This window comes from Pleurodeles waltl, chromosome 12 (assembly GCF_031143425.1).
Source record: "Pleurodeles waltl isolate 20211129_DDA chromosome 12, aPleWal1.hap1.20221129, whole genome shotgun sequence".
NCBI lineage: Eukaryota > Metazoa > Chordata > Amphibia > Caudata > Salamandridae > Pleurodeles > Pleurodeles waltl.
The window spans coordinates 30793851-30812057 of NC_090451.1; the positions used below are offsets into that span (position 1 = coordinate 30793851).

The 18207-nt window shown below is 53.2% G+C and overlaps 1 protein-coding gene across 1 annotated transcript in view; it reads right to left on the reverse strand.

Moving 5' to 3' along the window:
- Positions 1 to 18207, reverse strand: part of TLE2 (TLE family member 2, transcriptional corepressor) — a 296917-nt gene that overhangs the window by 182060 nt on the left and 96650 nt on the right. The window contains exon 8 of the mRNA XM_069215878.1: positions 18018 to 18151. Coding sequence (XP_069071979.1) covers positions 18018 to 18151 — 134 coding nt within the window. The remainder of the gene's footprint in view (positions 1 to 18017; positions 18152 to 18207) is intronic.

Genomic DNA, 18207 nt, shown 5'->3' on the forward strand with positions numbered 1-18207 from the left:
TAAGTGTCTAAATAACCCATAAAATACTGGTTTTATTTTTAAATTAAAATACAGACTTGAACAGCATTTAGATATATTATTGATACTTTATTTTAGTATATAGTGTTGCGTTTAATAAAAATTTTAAGGTAGGATGTAGCATTTTTGGTCTGATGTTTCTTGCAGTCTACATTTCTGAAGGGATATTTTTACATCCGCTCTTGTTCTTGTACAAGGCTTCTTGACATGCCTGTGATGCTGAGAGCACCAGGAGCCGGCGAGGTTCCCTTGGCAACCCCAGATGCTCACTGCAGCATCCTTTAAAAAGACTCGGAGGCTGGGGCTGCTCTGTGTGAGCCTGGGGAGCTGCACTCTACAAGAGGTGGACTGGCAGACACCGCTCCTCTCCGACAGTGAGGACCCCCTCCCCACGACCCCCACCCCAGGATAACGTTTCAGATGATGGACACTTTTTAAAAAACACAATAGTGTTGAGACAACAGCTTTAGGACACAAGGTCACATGTCAAGTTAATGGTTATCCAACCTCTACGCCAAGGGCCTTCAAACTGGGGGTCAGCCCCACCCCAGGGGGTGCCTCAAGTGATCCCAGGGGGGTCGCCAAGCTATGGCCAAAAGAAGAATTATACTGATAAGAGGGCTTTGTTTTAAGCTGAAAAAAATGAGCAGCAGTAACTGCTCTGTAAGGACGATCACTAACCTGTTTTGTCATGTATATCCAAGCTGGGGGTGTGTATCAAAAGGGAAGGGACTCCAAATACTCTTCAAAACCTCCACTTCTAATAATCACACTGTGGATACTTTTACACGTTAGTAAGCTCTACTTCACCAGAATAGTATGTTTGGCATCATGTGTTTGAATGAATTTTAAAGCCATTAACAGAACTTAACTGCAATGTTTAAATAAGTGTAGACACATGTGAACATTGGCCACTTTATAGAGTAATTGTGAAAAATTTGGAGGGTCCCGATGTTTTTGTTCCCCCACGAGGAGGGCAGCATTGAAAAGTTTAAAGACCACTGCTCTAAGCACTGAAGCGCATTGAAGCCTTACCTGTACCTCTGGTGGAAGAATAAATTCCTGGATCTAGGTTAGTCAGTGTGGGTGGAGGGCAAAGGGGATTTACGTTTGCTCTAGCCAAGTTCCAGAAACCATCAGTGAATGATAGTGTTGAGGGGGGGCAAAGAGTCTATCAGAACACATACTACCTATTTGAAAGTGAATCCCAAACTATACTCCACCTACACCAAGACGAGTGTTATGGGGGCACTTACTCACTAGTCAGAGTGTGTAGTGTCAATGTTTGAGAAGTATGGGCGCCATGACCACCCTGCAGCCTGGGTATGGCAGGAGCACCTCTGCATGCGGGCATTGGGGTACAGGCCCTGCCAGAGGTCTGTCAGCCAGACATAAGTATTGGTTATTCCCTGCGGCTTTAAACTACAGAACGAACACCAACCATACCAGAATAAAGGGTGATGAGTGTCTCTAAAGGGAGGCAGTCTTAAGCCTACAGGGGCTGCATGATCAGTGATCGCAGCTGCCAATTAAAGGAGACCCCCAGAATTGGTGTCCCCTTAATAGCAAAGCAGCATTTACAGCTTTCACTTTCCTTGCAGCAAAACCCCACTCCAGGGAGCAGCAACAGTGCGCCCGGGTGACACCAGAGGGTTCCAGTGGAGCAGGACGAGCGAAATGGAGGTCTCTTCTGGTGCGGTGTTGTAGCTGCAGAGTACCTCTGGTGAGATGTGTCCCTGGCCTCCTGGTGTTGCCTCGTGCCATGTGTGTGGTCTTGTGTTCTGCTGTACTATGGGATGTGTACAATATACACGTCTGGCTGTTCGTCTCCTCTGGTGTGGTGTTGTAGCTGCAGAGTACCTCTGGTGAGATGTGTCCCTGGCCTCCTGGTGTCGCCTCGTCCCAGGTGTGTGTTCTGTGTTCTGCTGTACTATGGGATGTGTACAATACACACGTCTGGCTGTTCGTCTCTTCTGGTGCGGTGTTGTAGGTGCAGAGTACCTCTGGTGAGATGCATCCCTGGCCTCCTGGTGTCGCCTCGTGCATCTGTGTTGTCGTGTTCTGCTGTACTATGGGATGTGTACAATATACACGTCTGGCTGTTCGTCTCCTCTGGTGCGGTGTTGTAGCTGCAGAGTACCTCTGGTGAGATGTGTCCCTGGCCTCCTGGTGTCGCCTCGTGCCATGTGTGTTGTTGTGTTCTGCTGTACTATCGGATGTGTACAATATACACGTCTGGCTGTTCGTCTCCTCTGGTGCAGTGCTGTGCTAGCTGCAGAGTACCTCTGGTAAGATGTGTCCCTGGCCTCCTGGTGTCGCCTCGTGCCATGTGTGTTGTCGTGTTCTGCTGTACTATGGGATATGTACAATATACACGTCTGGCTGTTTGTCTCCTCTGGTGCGGTGTTGTGCTAGCTGCAGAGCACCTCTGGTGAGATGTGTCCCTGGCCTCCTGGTGTCGCCTCGTGCCATGTGTGTTGTCGTGTTCTGCTGTACTATGGGATGTGTACAATATACACGTCTGGCTGTTCCTCCCCTCTGGTGCAGTGTTGTGCTAGCTGCAGAGTACCTCTGGTGAGATGTGTCCCTTGCCTCCTGGTTGTCCCCTCATCCCATGTGTGTTGTTGTGTGTTCTGCTGTACTATGAGATGTGTACAATATACACGTCCGGCTGTTCGTCTCCTCTGGTGAGGTGTTGTGCTAGCTGCAGAGTACCTCTGGTGAGAGGTGTCCCTGGCCTCCTGGAGTCGCCTCGTGCCATGTGTGTGGTCTTGTGTTCTGCTGTACTATGGGATGTGTACAATATACACGTCTGGCTGTTCGTCTCCTCTGGTGCGGTGTTGTGCTAGCTGTAGAGCACCTCTGGTGAGATGTGTCCCTGGCCTCCTGGTGTCGCCTCGTGCCATGTGTGTTGTCGTGTTCTGCTGTACTATGGGATGTGTACAATATACACGTCTGGCTGTTCGTCTCCTCTGGTGCGGTGTTGTGCTAGCTGCAGAGTACCTCTGGTGAGATGTGTCCCTTGCCTCCTGGTTGTCCCCTCATCCCATGTGTGTTGTTGTGTGTTCTGCTGTACTATGTGATGTGTACAATATACATGTCTAGCTGTTCGTCTCCTCTGGTGCGGTGTTGTGCTAGCTGCAGAGTACCTCTGGTGAGATGTGTCCCTGGCCTCCTGGAGTCACCTCGTGCCATGTGTGTTGTCGTGTGTTCTGCTGTACTATGGGATGTGTACAATATACACGTCTGGCTGTTCGTCTCCCCTGGTGCGGTGTTGTAGCTGCAGAGTACCTCTGGTAAGATGTGTCCCTGGCCTCCTGGTGTCGCCTCGTGCCATGTGTGTTGTTGTGTTCTGCTGTACTATGGGATGTGTACAATATGCACGTCTGGCTGTTCGTCTCCTCTGGTGCAGTGCTGTGCTAGCTGCAGAGTACCTCTGGTAAGATGTGCCCCTGGCCTCCTGGTGTCGCCTCGTGCCATGTGTGTTGTTGTGTTCTGCTGTACTATGGGATGTGTACAATATACACGTCTGGCTGTTCGTCTCCTCTGGTGCGGTGTTGTGCTAGCTGCAGAGCACCTCTGGTAAGATGTGTCCCTGGCCTCCTGGTGTCGCCTCGTGCCATGTGTGTTGTTGTGTTCTGCTGTACTATGGGATGTGTACAATATACACGTCTGGCTGTTCGTCTCCTCTAGTGCGGTGTTGTGCTCGCTGCAGAGTACCTCTGGTGAGAGGTGTCCCTGACCTCCTGGTATCGCCTCATGCCATGTGTGATGTCGTGTTCTGCTGTACTATGGGATGTGTACAATATAGACGTCTGGCTGTTCGTCTCCTCTGGTGCGGTGTTGTGCTAGCTGCAGAGTACCTCTGGTAAGAAGTGTCCCTGGCCTCCTGGTGTCGCCTCGTACCATGTGTGTTCTCGTGTTCTGCTGCACTATGTGATGTGTACAATATACACGTCTGGCTGTTCGTCTCTTCTGGTGCAGTGTTGTAGCTGCAGAGTACCTCTGGTAAGATGTGTCCCTGGCCTCCTGGTGTCGCCTCGTGTCATGTGTGTTGTCGTGTGTTCTGCTGTACTATGGGATGTATACAATATACACGTCTGGCTGTTCGTCTCCTCTGGTGCGGTGTTGTGCTAGCTGCAGAGTACCTCTGGTGAGAGGTGTCCCTGTCCTCCTGGAGTCGCCTCGTGCCATGTGTGTGGTCTTGTGTTCTGCTGTACTATGGGATGTGTACAATATACACGTCTGGCTGTTCGTCTCCTCTGGTGCAGTGTTGTGCTAGCTGCAGAGTACCTCTGGTGAGATGTGTCCCTGGCCTCCTGGTGTCGCCTCGTGCCATGTGTGTTGTCGTGTTCTGCTGTACTACGGGATGTGTACAATATACACGTCTGGCTGTTCCTCCCCTCTGGTGCGGTGTTGTGCTAGCTGCAGAGTACCTCTGGTGAGATGTGTCCCTTGTCTCCTGGGTGTCCCCTCATCCCATGTGTGTTGTCGTGTTCTGCTGTACTATGGGATGTGTACAATATAGACATCTGGCTGGTCGTCTCTTCTGGTGCGGTGTTGTAGGTGCAGAGTACCTCTGGTGAGATGCATCCCTGGCCTCCTGGTGTCGCCTCGTGCATCTGTGTTGTCGTGTTCTGCTGTACTATGGAATGTGTACAATATACACGTCTGGCTGTTCGTCTCCTCTGGTGTGGTGTTGTAGCTGCAGAGTACCTCTGGTGAGATGTGTCCCTGGCCTCCTGGTGTCGCCTCGTGCCATGTGTGTTGTTGTGTTCTGCTGTACTATCGGATGTGTACAATATACACGTCTGGCTGTTCGTCTCCTCTGGTGCAGTGCTGTGCTAGCTGCAGAGTACCTCTGGTAAGATGTGTCCCTGGCCTCCTGGTGTCGCCTCGTGCCATGTGTGTTGTCGTGTTCTGCTGTACTATGGGATGTGTACAATATACATGTCTGGCTGTTCGTCTCCTCTGGTGCGGTGTTGTGCTAGCTGCAGAGTACCTCTGGTGAGATGTGTCCCTGGCCTCCTGGAGTCACCTTGTGCCATGTGTGTTGTCATGTGTTCTGTTGTACTATGGGATGTGTACAATATACACGTCTGGCTGTTAGTCTCCTCTGGTGCGGTGTTGTAGCTGCAGAGTACCTCTGGTGAGATGTGTCCCTGGCCTCCTGGTGTCGCCTCGTGCCATGTGTGTTGTCGTGTTCTGCTGTACTATGGGATGTATACAATATACACGTCTGGCTGTTCGTCTCCTCTGGTGCGGTGTTGTGCTAGATGCAGAGTACCTCTGGTAAGATGTGTCCCTGGCCTCCTGGTGTCGCCTCGTGCCATGTGTGTTGTCGTGTTCTGCTGTACTATGGGATGTGTAAAATATACACGTCTGGTTGTTCGTCTCCTCTGGTGCGGTGTTGTGCTAGATGCAGAGTACCTCTGGTGAGATGTGTCCCTGGCCTCCTGGAGTCACCTCGTGCCATGTGTGTTGTTGTGTGTTCTGCTGTAATATGGGATGTGTACAATATACACTTCTGGCTGTTCGTCTCCTCTGGTGCGGTGTTGTGCTAGCTGCAGAGTACCTCTGGTGAGAGGTGTCCCTGGCCTCCTGGAGTCGCCTCGTGCCATGTGTGTGGTCTTGTGTTCTGCTGTACTATATACACGTCTGGCTGTTCGTCTCCTCTGGTGCGGTGTTGTGCTAGCTGCAGAGCACCTCTGGTGAGATGTGTCCCTGGCCTCCTGGTGTCGCCTCGTGCCATGTGTGTTGTCGTGTTCTGCTGTACTATGGGATGTGTACAATATACACGTCTGGCTGTTCGTCTCCTCTGTTGCGGTGTTGTGCTAGCTGTAGAGCACCTCTGGTGAGATGTGTCCCTGGCCTCCTGGTGTCGCCTCGTGCCATGTGTGTTGTCGTGTTCTGCTTTACTATGGGATGTGTACAATATACACGTCTGGCTGTTCCTCCCCTCTGGTGCGGTGTTGTGCTAGCTGCAGAGTACCTCTGGTGAGATGTGTCCCTTGCCTCCTGGTTGTCCCCTCATCCCATGTGTGTTGTTGTGTGTTCTGCTGTACTATGAGATGTGTACAATATACACGACTGGCTGTTCGTCTCCTCTGGTGCGGTGTTGTGCTAGCTGCAGAGTACCTCTGGTGAGAGGTGTCCCTGGCCTCCTGGTGTGGCCTCGTGCCATGTGTGTGGTCTTGTGTTCTGCTGTACTATGTGATGTGTACAATATACACGTCTAGCTGTTCGTCTCCTCTGGTGCGGTGTTGTGCTAGCTGCAGGGTACCTCTGGTGAGATGTGTCCCTGGCCTCCTGGTGTCGCCTCGTACCATGTGTGTTCTCGTGTTCTGCTGCACTATGTGATGTGTACAATATAGACATCTGGCTGGTCGTCTCCTCTGGTGCGGTGTTGTGCTAGCTGCAGGGTACCTCTGGTGAAATGTGTCCCTGGCCTCCTGGTGTCGCCTCGTGCCATGTGTGTTGTTGTGTTCTGCTGTACTATGGGATGTGTACAATATACACGTCTAGCTGTTCGTCTCCTCTGGTGCGGTGTTGTGCTAGCTGCAGAGTACCTCTGGTGAGATGTGTCCCTGGCCTCCTGGAGTCACCTCGTGCCATGTGTGTTGTCGTGTGTTCTGCTGTACTATGGGATGTGTACAATATACACGTCTGGCTGTTCTTCTCCCCTGGTGCGGTGTTGTAGCTGCAGAGTACCTCTGGTAAGATGTGTCCCTGGCCTCCTGGTGTCGCCTCGTGCCATGTGTGTTGTTGTGTTCTGCTGTACTATGGGATGTGTACAATATGCACGTCTGGCTGTTCGTCTCCTCTGGTGCAGTGCTGTGCTAGCTGCAGAGTACCTCTGGTAAGATGTATCCCTGGCCTCCTGGTGTCGCCTCGTGCCATGTGTGTTGTTGTGTTCTGCTGTACTATGGGATGTGTACAATATACACGTCTGGCTGTTCGTCTCCTCTGGTGCGGTGTTGTGCTAGCTGCAGAGCACCTCTGGTAAGATGTGTCCCTGGCCTCCTGGTGTCGCCTCGTGCCATGTGTGTTGTTGTGTTCTGCTGTACTATGGGATGTGTACAATATACACGTCTGGCTGTTCATCTCCTCTAGTGCGGTGTTGTGCTCGCTGCAGAGTACCTCTGGTGAGAGGTGTCCCTGGCCTCCTGGTATCGCCTCATGTCATGTGTGATGTCGTGTTCTCCTGTACTATGGGATGTGTACAATATGCACGTCTGGCTGTTCGTCTCCTCTGGTGCAGTGCTGTGCTAGCTGCAGAGTACCTCTGGTAAGATGTATCCCTGGCCTCCTGGTGTCGCCTCGTGCCATGTGTGTTGTTGTGTTCTGCTGTACTATGGGATGTGTACAATATACACGTCTGGCTGTTCGTCTCCTCTGGTGCGGTGTTGTGCTAGCTGTAGAGCACCTCTGGTGAGATGTGTCCCTGGCCTCCTGGTGTCGCCTCGTGCCATGTGTGTTGTCGTCTTCTGCTTTACTATGGGATGTGTACAATATACACGTCTGGCTGTTCCTCCCCTCTGGTGCGGTGTTGTGGTAGCTGCAGAGTACCTCTGGTGAGATGTGTCCCTTGCCTCCTGGTTGTCCCCTCATCCCATGTGTGTTGTTGTGTGTTCTGCTGTACTATGAGATGTGTACAATATACACGACTGGCTGTTCGTCTCCTCTGGTGCGGTGTTGTGCTAGCTGCAGAGTACCTCTGGTGAGAGGTGTCCCTGGCCTCCTGGTGTGGCCTCGTGCCATGTGTGTGGTCTTGTGTTCTGCTGTACTATGTGATGTGTACAATATACACGTCTAGCTGTTCGTCTCCTCTGGTGCGGTGTTGTGCTAGCTGCAGGGTACCTCTGGTGAGATGTGTCCCTGGCCTCCTGGTGTCGCCTCGTACCATGTGTGTTCTCGTGTTCTGCTGCACTATGTGATGTGTACAATATAGACATCTGGCTGGTCGTCTCCTCTGGTGCGGTGTTGTGCTAGCTGCAGGGTACCTCTGGTGAAATGTGTCCCTGGCCTCCTGGTGTCGCCTCGTGCCATGTGTGTTGTTGTGTTCTGCTGTACTATGGGATGTGTACAATATACACGTCTAGCTGTTCGTCTCCTCTGGTGCGGTGTTGTGCTAGCTGCAGAGTACCTCTGGTGAGATGTGTCCCTGGCCTCCTGGAGTCACCTCGTGCCATGTGTGTTGTCGTGTGTTCTGCTGTACTATGGGATGTGTACAATATACACGTCTGGCTGTTCTTCTCCCCTGGTGCGGTGTTGTAGCTGCAGAGTACCTCTGGTAAGATGTGTCCCTGGCCTCCTGGTGTCGCCTCGTGCCATGTGTGTTGTTGTGTTCTGCTGTACTATGGGATGTGTACAATATGCACGTCTGGCTGTTCGTCTCCTCTGGTGCAGTGCTGTGCTAGCTGCAGAGTACCTCTGGTAAGATGTATCCCTGGCCTCCTGGTGTCGCCTCGTGCCATGTGTGTTGTTGTGTTCTGCTGTACTTTGGGATGTGTACAATATACACGTCTGGCTGTTCGTCTCCTCTGGTGCGGTGTTGTGCTAGCTGCAGAGCACCTCTGGTAAGATGTGTCCCTGGCCTCCTGGTGTCGCCTCGTGCCATGTGTGTTGTTGTGTTCTGCTGTACTATGGGATGTGTACAATATACACGTCTGGCTGTTCATCTCCTCTAGTGCGGTGTTGTGCTCGCTGCAGAGTACCTCTGGTGAGAGGTGTCCCTGGCCTCCTGGTATCGCCTCATGTCATGTGTGATGTCGTGTTCTCCTGTACTATGGGATGTGTACAATATAGACGTCTGGCTGTTCGTCTCCTCTGGTGCGGTGTTGTGCTAGCTGCAGAGTACCTCTGGTAAGATGTGTCCCTGGCCTCCTGGTGTCGCCTCGTACCATGTGTGTTCTCGTGTTCTGCTGCACTATGTGATGTGTACAATATACACGTCTGGCTGTTCGTCTCTTCTGGTGCAGTGTTGTAGCTGCAGAGTACCTCTGGTAAGATGTGTCCCTGGCCTCCTGGTGTCGCCTTGTGTCATGTGTTCTGCTGTACTATGGGATGTATACAATATACACGTCTGGCTGTTCGTCTCCTCTGGTTCGGTGTTGTGCTAGCTGCAGAGTACCTCTGGTGAGAGGTGTCCCTGGCCTCCTGGAGTCGCCTCGTGCCATGTGTGGTCTTGTGTTCTGCTGTACTATGGGATGTGTACAATATACACGTCTGGCTGTTCGTCTCCTCTGGTGCGGTGTTGTGCTAGCTGCAGAGTACCTCTGGTGAGATGTGTCCCTGGCCTCCTGGTGTCGCCTCGTGCCATGTGTGTTGTCGTGTTCTGCTGTACTACGGGATGTGTACAATATACACGTCTGGCTGTTCCTCCCCTCTGGTGCGGTGTTGTGCTAGCTGCACAGTACCTCTGGTGAGATGTGTCCCTTCTCTCCTGGGTGTCCCCTCATCCCATGTGTGTTGTCGTGTTCTGCTGTACTATGGGATGTGTACAATATAGACATCTGGCTGGTCGTCTCCTCTGGTGCGGTGTTGTAGGTGCAGGGTACCTCTGGCGAGATGTGTCCCTGGCCTCCTGGTGTCGCCTCGTGTCATGTGTGTTGTCGTGTTCTGCTGTACTATGGGATGTATACAATATACACGTCTGGCTGTTCGTCTCCTCTGGTGCGGTGTTGTGCTAGCTGCAGAGTACCTCTGGTGAGATGTGTCCCTGGCCTCCTGGTGTCGCCTCGTGCCATGTGTGTTGTCGTGTTCTGCTGTACTATGGGATGTGTACAATATACATGTCTGGCTGTTCGTCTCCCCTGGTGCGGTGTTGTAGCTGCAGAGTACCTCTGGTGAGATGTGTCCCTGGCCTCCTGGTGTCGCTTCATGGCATGTGTGTTATTGTGTGTTCTGCTGTACTATGGGATGTGTACACCAGCTCCGGCCACGTCTGGCTGTTCGTCTTGTCTGGTGCTCTTGCCCTGGTCTACTGCTGTGCTGCTGTTTCTTGTGTGTGCTGTCTGCAATCTAGGTCTGTTAAGCTGCCTCTTTTCCTAGAGTTGTCTGCTGCTGTCTGTTGTTTCGGTGTGGTTGGCTGCAGGGCACAAATCCTAAAAAAAGAAGTGGAGGGACTGACCATGTTAGGCAGCATGCAAATGACATCACAGTGTGTGGCATCATACATGGCACCACAGGAAGTGACATCACTATCAAGGACTTTACAGGAAGTTACATCACAAAAAGTGACATCAGATCTTAAGAGCTCACACATGTTTAGCAGGCCTGTCAGGAGTACACTTGAGCGCATCACGAATATACAAGCAAACACTCCTGATTTAGCGGGAGTAAGCCTAAGTCATGTGTAAGCTACACATAAAACAATGTCTTTTGTCAGGTAAAGCTTCTTTAACCCAAGGCTTTAACAAAGCTGCTCCAGCAGGGGTAATATTCCATATGCAGCATATTTCCATGTAGATGTGATTGCTCTAGCTGCCTGAGACCCCCAGGGGGGAGACCGCTCTCCTGTGCCAAGTATCCTTACTGAGCCCCACCCACCACTTAATGTGCATGAGGGGGACCTGCACTGGGTCTAGGAGATTGAAGCTCATTTTCCACCAACAGCCCACGATTCAATGGAAGATAGAAAGACAGAAAGGGAAGACAGGAGAAAGAGACAGGAAAGCAATGATGATGGCAGAAAAAGGGGTGAAAAAGAACCTGAAAGAATAAACCAGTGAAGTGCACGCAAAGAAAGAAAAGGTTAAGGCAACCTTGGCGTTCAGCAATGGGGCTCTAAGAAAGGGTTTGGGCTCTGCATTTATGTTTTTACAAACTACAGGCTGCCGCCCAAAAGGCCTCCTCCACATTCAGCAGCAGACATCGCTCATGTGCTTATAGATGGCAGGACTATATCCAGGCTAACCTCACATTCACCAGTGCATCCCAGCAGCTCACCCCAAAATCAGCACAACCAGAGCACCCAGTCTGTGGTCTGGTTAGCTGCCTGCTCTGCCTGCCTGCCCTGCTGCTGCTGTGTGGTCTGGGTCTGGTTAGCTGCTCTGCTCTGCCTGCCTGACCTGCTGCTGGTTAGCTGCCTGTTCTGCTCTGCCTGACCTGCTGCTGCTCTCTGGGTCTGGTTAGCTGCCTGCTGCTGTCTGTGGTCTGGGTCTGGTTAGCTGCCTGCTCTGCCTGCCTGACCTGCTGCTGCTGTTTGTTGTCTGGGTCTGGTTAGCTGCCTGCTCTGCCTGCCTGCCTGCCCTGCTGCTGTCTGTGGTCTGGGTCTGGTTTGTTGCCTGCTCTGCCTGCCTGACCTGCTGCTGCTGTTTGTTGTCTGGGTCTGGTTAGCTGCCTGCTCTGCCTGCTGCTGCTGCTGCCTGTGGTCTGGTTAGCTGCCTGCTCTGCCTGCCTGCTGCTGTCTGTGGTCTGGGACTGGTTAGCTGCCTGCTCTGCTGCTGTCTGGGTCTGGTTAGCTGCCTGCCCTGCTGCTGCTGTCTGTGGTCTGGGTCTGGTTAGCTGCCTGCCCTGCTGCTGCTGTCTGTGGTCTGGTTAGCTGCCTGCTCTGTCTGCCTGACCTGCTGCTGTGTGTTGTCTGGGTCTGGTTAGCTGCCTGCTCTGCCTGCCTGCCTGCCTGCCCTGCTGCGGAGTCTGGGTCTGGTTAGCTGCCTGCTCTGCCTGCCTGACCTGCTGCTGCTGTCTGTGGTCTGGGTCTGGTTAGCTGCCTACTCTGTCTGCCTGACCTGCTGCTGTGTGTTGTCTGGGTCTGGTTAGCTGCCTGCTCTGCCTGCCTGCCTGCCCTGCTGCGGAGTCTGGGTCTGGTTAGCTGCCTGCTCTGCCTGCCTGACCTGCTGCTGCTGTCTGTGGTCTGGGTCTGGTTAGCTGCCTGTTCTGCCTGCCTGCTGCTGTCTGTGGTCTGGGACTGGTTAGCTGCCTGCTCTGCTGCTGTCTGGGTCTGGTTAGCTGCCTGCCCTGCTGCTGCTGTCTGTGGTCTGGGTCTGGTTAGCTGCCTGCCCTGCTGCTGCTGTCTGTGGTCTGGTTAGCTGCCTGCTCTGCCTGCCTGACCTGCTGCTGTGTGTTGTCTGGGTCTGGTTAGCTGCCTGCTCTGCCTGCCTGCCTGCCTGCCCTGCTGCGGAGTCTGGGTCTGGTTAGCTGCCTGCTCTGCCTGCCTGACCTGCTGCTGCTGTCTGTGGTCTGGGTCTGGTTAGCTGCCTACTCTGTCTGCCTGACCTGCTGCTGTGTGTTGTCTGGGTCTGGTTAGCTGCCTGCTCTGCCTGCCTGCCTGCCCTGCTGCGGAGTCTGGGTCTGGTTAGCTGCCTGCTCACCTGCCTGACCTGCTGCTGCTGTCTGTGGTCTGGGTCTGGTTAGCTGCCTGTTCTGCCTGCCTGACCTGCTGCTGGTTAGCTGCCTGACCTGCTGCTGCTGTCTGGGTCTGGTTAGCTGCTGCTGCAGTGAAACCCCCTCTGTGGTTTGCGGCTGCCGACCACTGCCGAGGCTGAGGCACATCTGTAGCCTGACCTGGGCCTCCTCTGGAAACATCTGGCGGGCGGAGGGGCTGCCCGGCCGGATGTTGACACTGGAGGCTGCCCAGGGACCGGCGGCGACTCCCGCCGGGGCTCGGTGTGTGACCTTGGGCTGCCGAGAACTTCAAAGGCGCCCTCCTCTCGGTCTTCAACAAACAATAACACGGGAGGGGTGGGGGAGAGGCCGGAGGGAGCGGGCGGGGGCTGTGAATGAGTGAAGGTGGGGGCCGGGGGGGTGGGGGTCGCTTCTCTTGGCTCCAGTAATCCTTGTCCCTGTGGAGTTCCCCTGCAGGCCCGGTGCACTCTGGACACAGGTCAGGGTTTGATGTCACGGGGTTCTTGGACTAGGGTGGGGGCACTTAATCCTTCGACTAGGGGGGTTGTCGGGTTGAGCCAACCCCCCCCACCCCAAGCCCCCCCCAAAAAAAACCACTGACTCCCCTCCCCGTCACTCAGTGAATACTTACAATTTGGTTGGCTTCCTAAACATGAGCGCTGAGAAGAGGCTGCATACAGGCGCTACACAGGATCCTAATCCAGGACCGGGCGCCACAATGGGTCCTAGTCCAAGCGCTACAAAGGATCGTACTCCAGGACCGGGAGCTACACAGCATCCTATTCCAGGACCGGGCGCTACACAGGATCCTAGTCCAGGCGCTACAAAGGATCTTACTCCAGGAACAGACGCTACAAAGGATTTTACAACAGGACCAGGCGCTACACAGCATCCTATTCCAGGACCAGGCGCTACACAGGATCCTAGTCCAGGCGCTACAAAGGATCTTACTCCAGGACCAGGCGCTACAAAGGATTTTACAACAGGACCAGGCGCTACACAGCATCCTATTCCAGGACCAGGCGCTACACAGGACTAGAACTGCTACACAGTAGTTATTGTAGCAGGGGCTCTTCACACTTATTTGCACAACCCCAACCCCCAACAACCACTTCTTAGAATAAAATGTGCAGCGCCCCCTGCCCCCAAATGACAAATTGCAAAAAGAATGGCGAACGGAGAAAATGACCAGCTGCACAAAACTGAGGCCATGGGGTGTCTGTTTGGGGCCAACATCAGAGACTAGCGCCTCGATATGTACTTGTAGTTTTTATCGGGCAGGTGCACCCAGGACCCAGAGGGCTGTACAGAAGGGGTGGGGGGCGAGGGCACCAGGAAGGCTCAATCATGAGACAGAAAATAAATATTCCTTCCAGTCCGGCGGTACAGGGTTAGAGAGGATATCTGTACTAAGGAGCACCGGTAGGTCAGGCTGGCATTACCTGATGCATGGCATGTGCCTGCCCCTTCCTCCAACAACACACTGCATCACCCCGGCCTGAACTCACCCGCCCCCCCCACCCCCCCTCAGCAAACTGTCCGTGAGAGACCACCTGCGGGCTACCAAGAGGTCTTAGATGGCACCCACATTAACCCGCCTTGACGCAGATCTTACGCAGCCTTAGCAGACCCTCAGCCTGGCCTTGCTCGCCCTCCAAGACACTCTGCCAGTCTAAGGTACCCTCTGCCAGGCGTGCTAACCCTCAGAGACACTCTGCCAGTCTAAGGTACCCTCAGCCAGGCTTTGCTAGCCCTCAGAGGCACTCCGCGAGTCCTTCAGTGCCCTTCACCAGGCCTTGCTAACCCTTAGTTATCACAAGCTAGGCCTCAGCCACCCTCGGAGATACTCTGCCAGTCTAAGGTACCCTCTGCCAGGCGTGCTAACCCTCAGAGACACACTGCCAGTCTAAGGCGCCCTCCCCCAGACCTTGCTAGCCCTCAGATACACTTTGCCAGTCCTTTAGTGCCCTCTGCCAGGCCCTGCTGACCCTCAAAGATACTCTGCCAGTCTACATTGCCCTCAGCCAGGCCTTACTAACCCTCAGTTATCACAAGCTAGGCCTCAGCCACCCTCAGAGACACTCTGCCAGTCTGAGGTGCCCTAAGCCAGGCCTTGCTAACCTTCAGTTATCACAAGCTAGTCCTAGGTCACCCTCAGAGACACCCTGCCAGTTCAACAGTGCCCTCCGTCAGGCCTTGCTAACCCTCAGAGACACTCTGCCAGTCTAAGGTGCCCTCAGCCAGGTCTTGCTAACCCTCAGTTATCACAAGCTAGGCCTCAGCCACCCTCAGAGACACTCTTCCAATCCAAGGTGCCTTTGCCAGGCCTTGCTAACCCTCAGTTATCACAAGCTAGACCTCACCCACCCTCAGAGGCACTCTCCCAGTCTAAGGTGCCCTCGCCAGGCCTTGCTAACCCTCAGTTATCACAAGCTAGGCCTCAGCCACCCTCAGAGCCACTCTCCCAGTCTAAGGTGCCCTCGCCAGGCCTTGCTAACCCTCAGTTATCACAAGCTAGGCCTCAACCACCCTCAGAGACACTCTGCCAGACTTAGGTGCACTCTGCCAGGCGTGCTAAGCCTCAGAGACACTCTGCCAGTCTAAGGTGCCCTCCACCAGGCCTTTCTAGCCCTCAGAGACAGGTGCCCTGAGCCAGGCCTTGCTCGCCCTCAGACGCTCTGCCAGTCTAAGGTGCCCTCAGCCAGGCCTTGCTCGCCCTCAGACGCTCTGCCAGTCTAAGGTGCCCTCAGCCAGGCCTTGCTTACCCTCTGTTAGGAATGGCCCTTTTTGCAGGGTCATCCCCAGTCTTTTTGCCTCCTTCCTCCTATTTGTTCTGACCTGTTTTTGTTGGCTTTCTGACTCTAGGCACTTTACCACTGCTAACCAGCGCTAAAGTGCATATGCTGTCTGTGTGAAGTGTACTGTTGATTGCTTTATCCATGATTGGCATATTTGATTTACTAATAAGTCCCTAGTAAAGTGCACTAGAGGTGCCCAGGGCCTGTAAATCAAATGCTGGTACTGGGCCTGCAGCACTGGTTATGCCACCAACAGTAGTAGCCCTGTAAACATGGCTCAGACCTGCCACTGCAGTGTCTGTGTGTGGAGTTTTAAACTGCCAATTCGACTTGGCAAGTGTACCCACTTGCCAGGCCTAAACCTTCCCTTTTACTACATGCAAGGCACCCCTAAGGTAGGCCCTAAGTAGCCCCTTGGGCAGGGAGCAGTGTATGTTTAAGGTAGGACATATACTAGTGTATTTTATATGTCCTAACAGTGTAATACTGCCAAATTCGGTTTTCACTGTGTAAGGCCTCTCTCTCTCATAGGTTAACATGGGGGTATCCCTTTAAATATCCTTAAAGCGCAGATTCCCTTTGAGAGCAGATAAAAATGTGGAGTTTGGGGTCTTTGAACTCACAATTTAAAAATACATCTTTTAATTAAGTTGGTTTTTAAATTGTCTCTTTGAAAATGCCACTTTTAGAAAGTAGGCATTTTCTTGCTTAAACCGTTCTGTGACTCTGCTTGTTTGTGGATTGTCTGTCTGGGTCATTTTGACAGTTGGGCTGGTTGCACTTCTCTCTAAACAGTGACACAAAAGGGGGCGGAGTGTAGCCTGCATATCCTTATGAGCCATCTGAGTTAGAGTGGAGGGAGGAATGGTCATTCACACCTGAAAGGAATGTGCCTGCCCTCACACAATGCAGTCTCCAACCCCCTGGTGAGTATCTGGGGCCTGGCCTGGACAAGGAAGGATCTTGCAAACACTCAAGACTTTGCTTTGAAGTTTGCCAACTTCAAAGGCGGAACTGGATGAGAATCTTTCTAGAACCAAGAGGAACCTCTGTCCAGGAGAAGAGCTAAAGAACTAAAGGAGGAGTACTGTCCCTTTGCTGTGTTGCTTTGCTGGACTGGCCTGCAGTTGCTGCTTCTGCCTGAAGAGTGCAAAGGGTGAACTTTGCTGTGTGTCCTGCTTGAGAAAGTTCTCCAAGGGCTTGGAATAGAGCTTGCCTCCTGTTGGAAGTCTCAGGGACACCAAAGACTTCAGTTTCCTCGACCTGCAGCACTGGGAACTGTGTGTTTTGTGCTGTTCAAGAGAAGAAACCACCACGACGCCGCCAACAATGCCGCTGGCCTGCACCGTGACCTGCCGACGCCACACGGAGTCGCATTGCCCTGCTCCGCACCGCGACTCTGATCTCCCCGATGCCCTAATTGGACGACTTCACCGAGCCGCTGCTCGCACCACGACCTGTGGGCCCGCACTCCGACATCGCCTGCTCACACCGCAACCTGGGCATCACCGACGCTCCTGCTGACATCGGCACCACTGCCTGCACCGTGGCCTGTGGACACCATTCGTGAGATACACAAAGCATTGTCCCACCCCACACCGCAGCCCCGGTCTACCAACGCCACTACCATCGACTCCTGTGTCGTCACCAGGCATCCCTGCCTGCACCGTTGCCTGTGGACACTGCTCGTGAGGGTGACGAAGCACTGGCCCGTCCCGCACCGCTGGCTTGGGCCTACCGACGACAGCGCTTCAGCAACGACGACGACGCTGCCTGCATCGTAACCTGTGGACACCGCACGTCGCATCGCCCCGCTTCATAACGCAGCCCTGGTCTCACTGACGCCGCTGGATGCAGTCACCGAGCCGCTGCCTGCACCGAGACCTGTGGGCATCGCACGTCGCATCGTCCCGCTTTGCACCGCAGCCCTGACGCCATCCACGCCGGCCCACCTGACTTCATCAGCCTGGAGTTCGATCTGCAACCTCAAGGCCTCTGTGACCTCAAGGGCCCGACAACTCCTGCAACGACTACGGAACTGACACCGCAACATCAGCGATGCTCCTCTCCGGAGCTCACTGCGAGGATCACAACGCCCTGCAAATCCAAGGTACTGTTTGTGGGTCTTCCCGACACCCTAGCTGGCCTGCAACGCCACAGCCAGCCTGAACTTTTGGTTTTGCTGATCACGACGCCGTGATAGCCCACGGTGGAGCTATCGACTTCAATGAACTGTATTTTTGAGTGCATCTTGCAGAATTCATATTTTTATTTCTGTATGTTGGATTTTTATCGTATTTGGCCTTGTTTTATATAGATAAATATTGGCTATTTTTCTAACTCTGGTGTGGTGTCCTTTTGAGGTGTTTTCACTTATTACAGTGTGTTAAGTGCAAATGCTTTACACATTGCTCCTGAGATAAGCCTGACTGCTTTTGCCAAGCTACCAAGGGGGTGAGCAGGGGTTATCTGAGTGGGTATCTCCCTTATCCTGACTAGAGTGAGGGTCCCTACTTGGACAGGGTGCAAACCGACTGCCAACTAGAGACCCCATTTCTAACACCCTCAGTTATCACGAGCTAGGCCTCAGCCACCCTCAGAGACACTCAGCCAGTCTAAGGTGCCCTCAGCCAGGCCTTGCTAATCCTCAATTATCACAAGCTAGGCCTCGGCCTCCCTCAGAGACACTTCCATACAGGAATCCATCATGAGTGATTTAAGTAAAGCTTGTTGTGTTGAGCAGTGCTAGATGTTTTATTAAGTTCTGAGCATCTAACCCCAGAGCACCTCCCCGAGTAAGCTTTGGACTGCTCAACTTCACTACTCTGAAGGTCAAGTGTTAAAGGGATGTACTTGGTGCTCAGTTTTAGGCTCAATGGTAAAGTTCAGCTCAAGGAAACCAGTGGTAAATGGTCCGATTGACACAATATTAGCCAAGTAACCCCGGGCTTCTGGAACTCTCAAAGAAGTTCCCACAAGCAGGCAGACTGAGAAAGAGCAACACAACAAGGAGTACCAGGCATATCAAGCGGGAGCCTGAAAA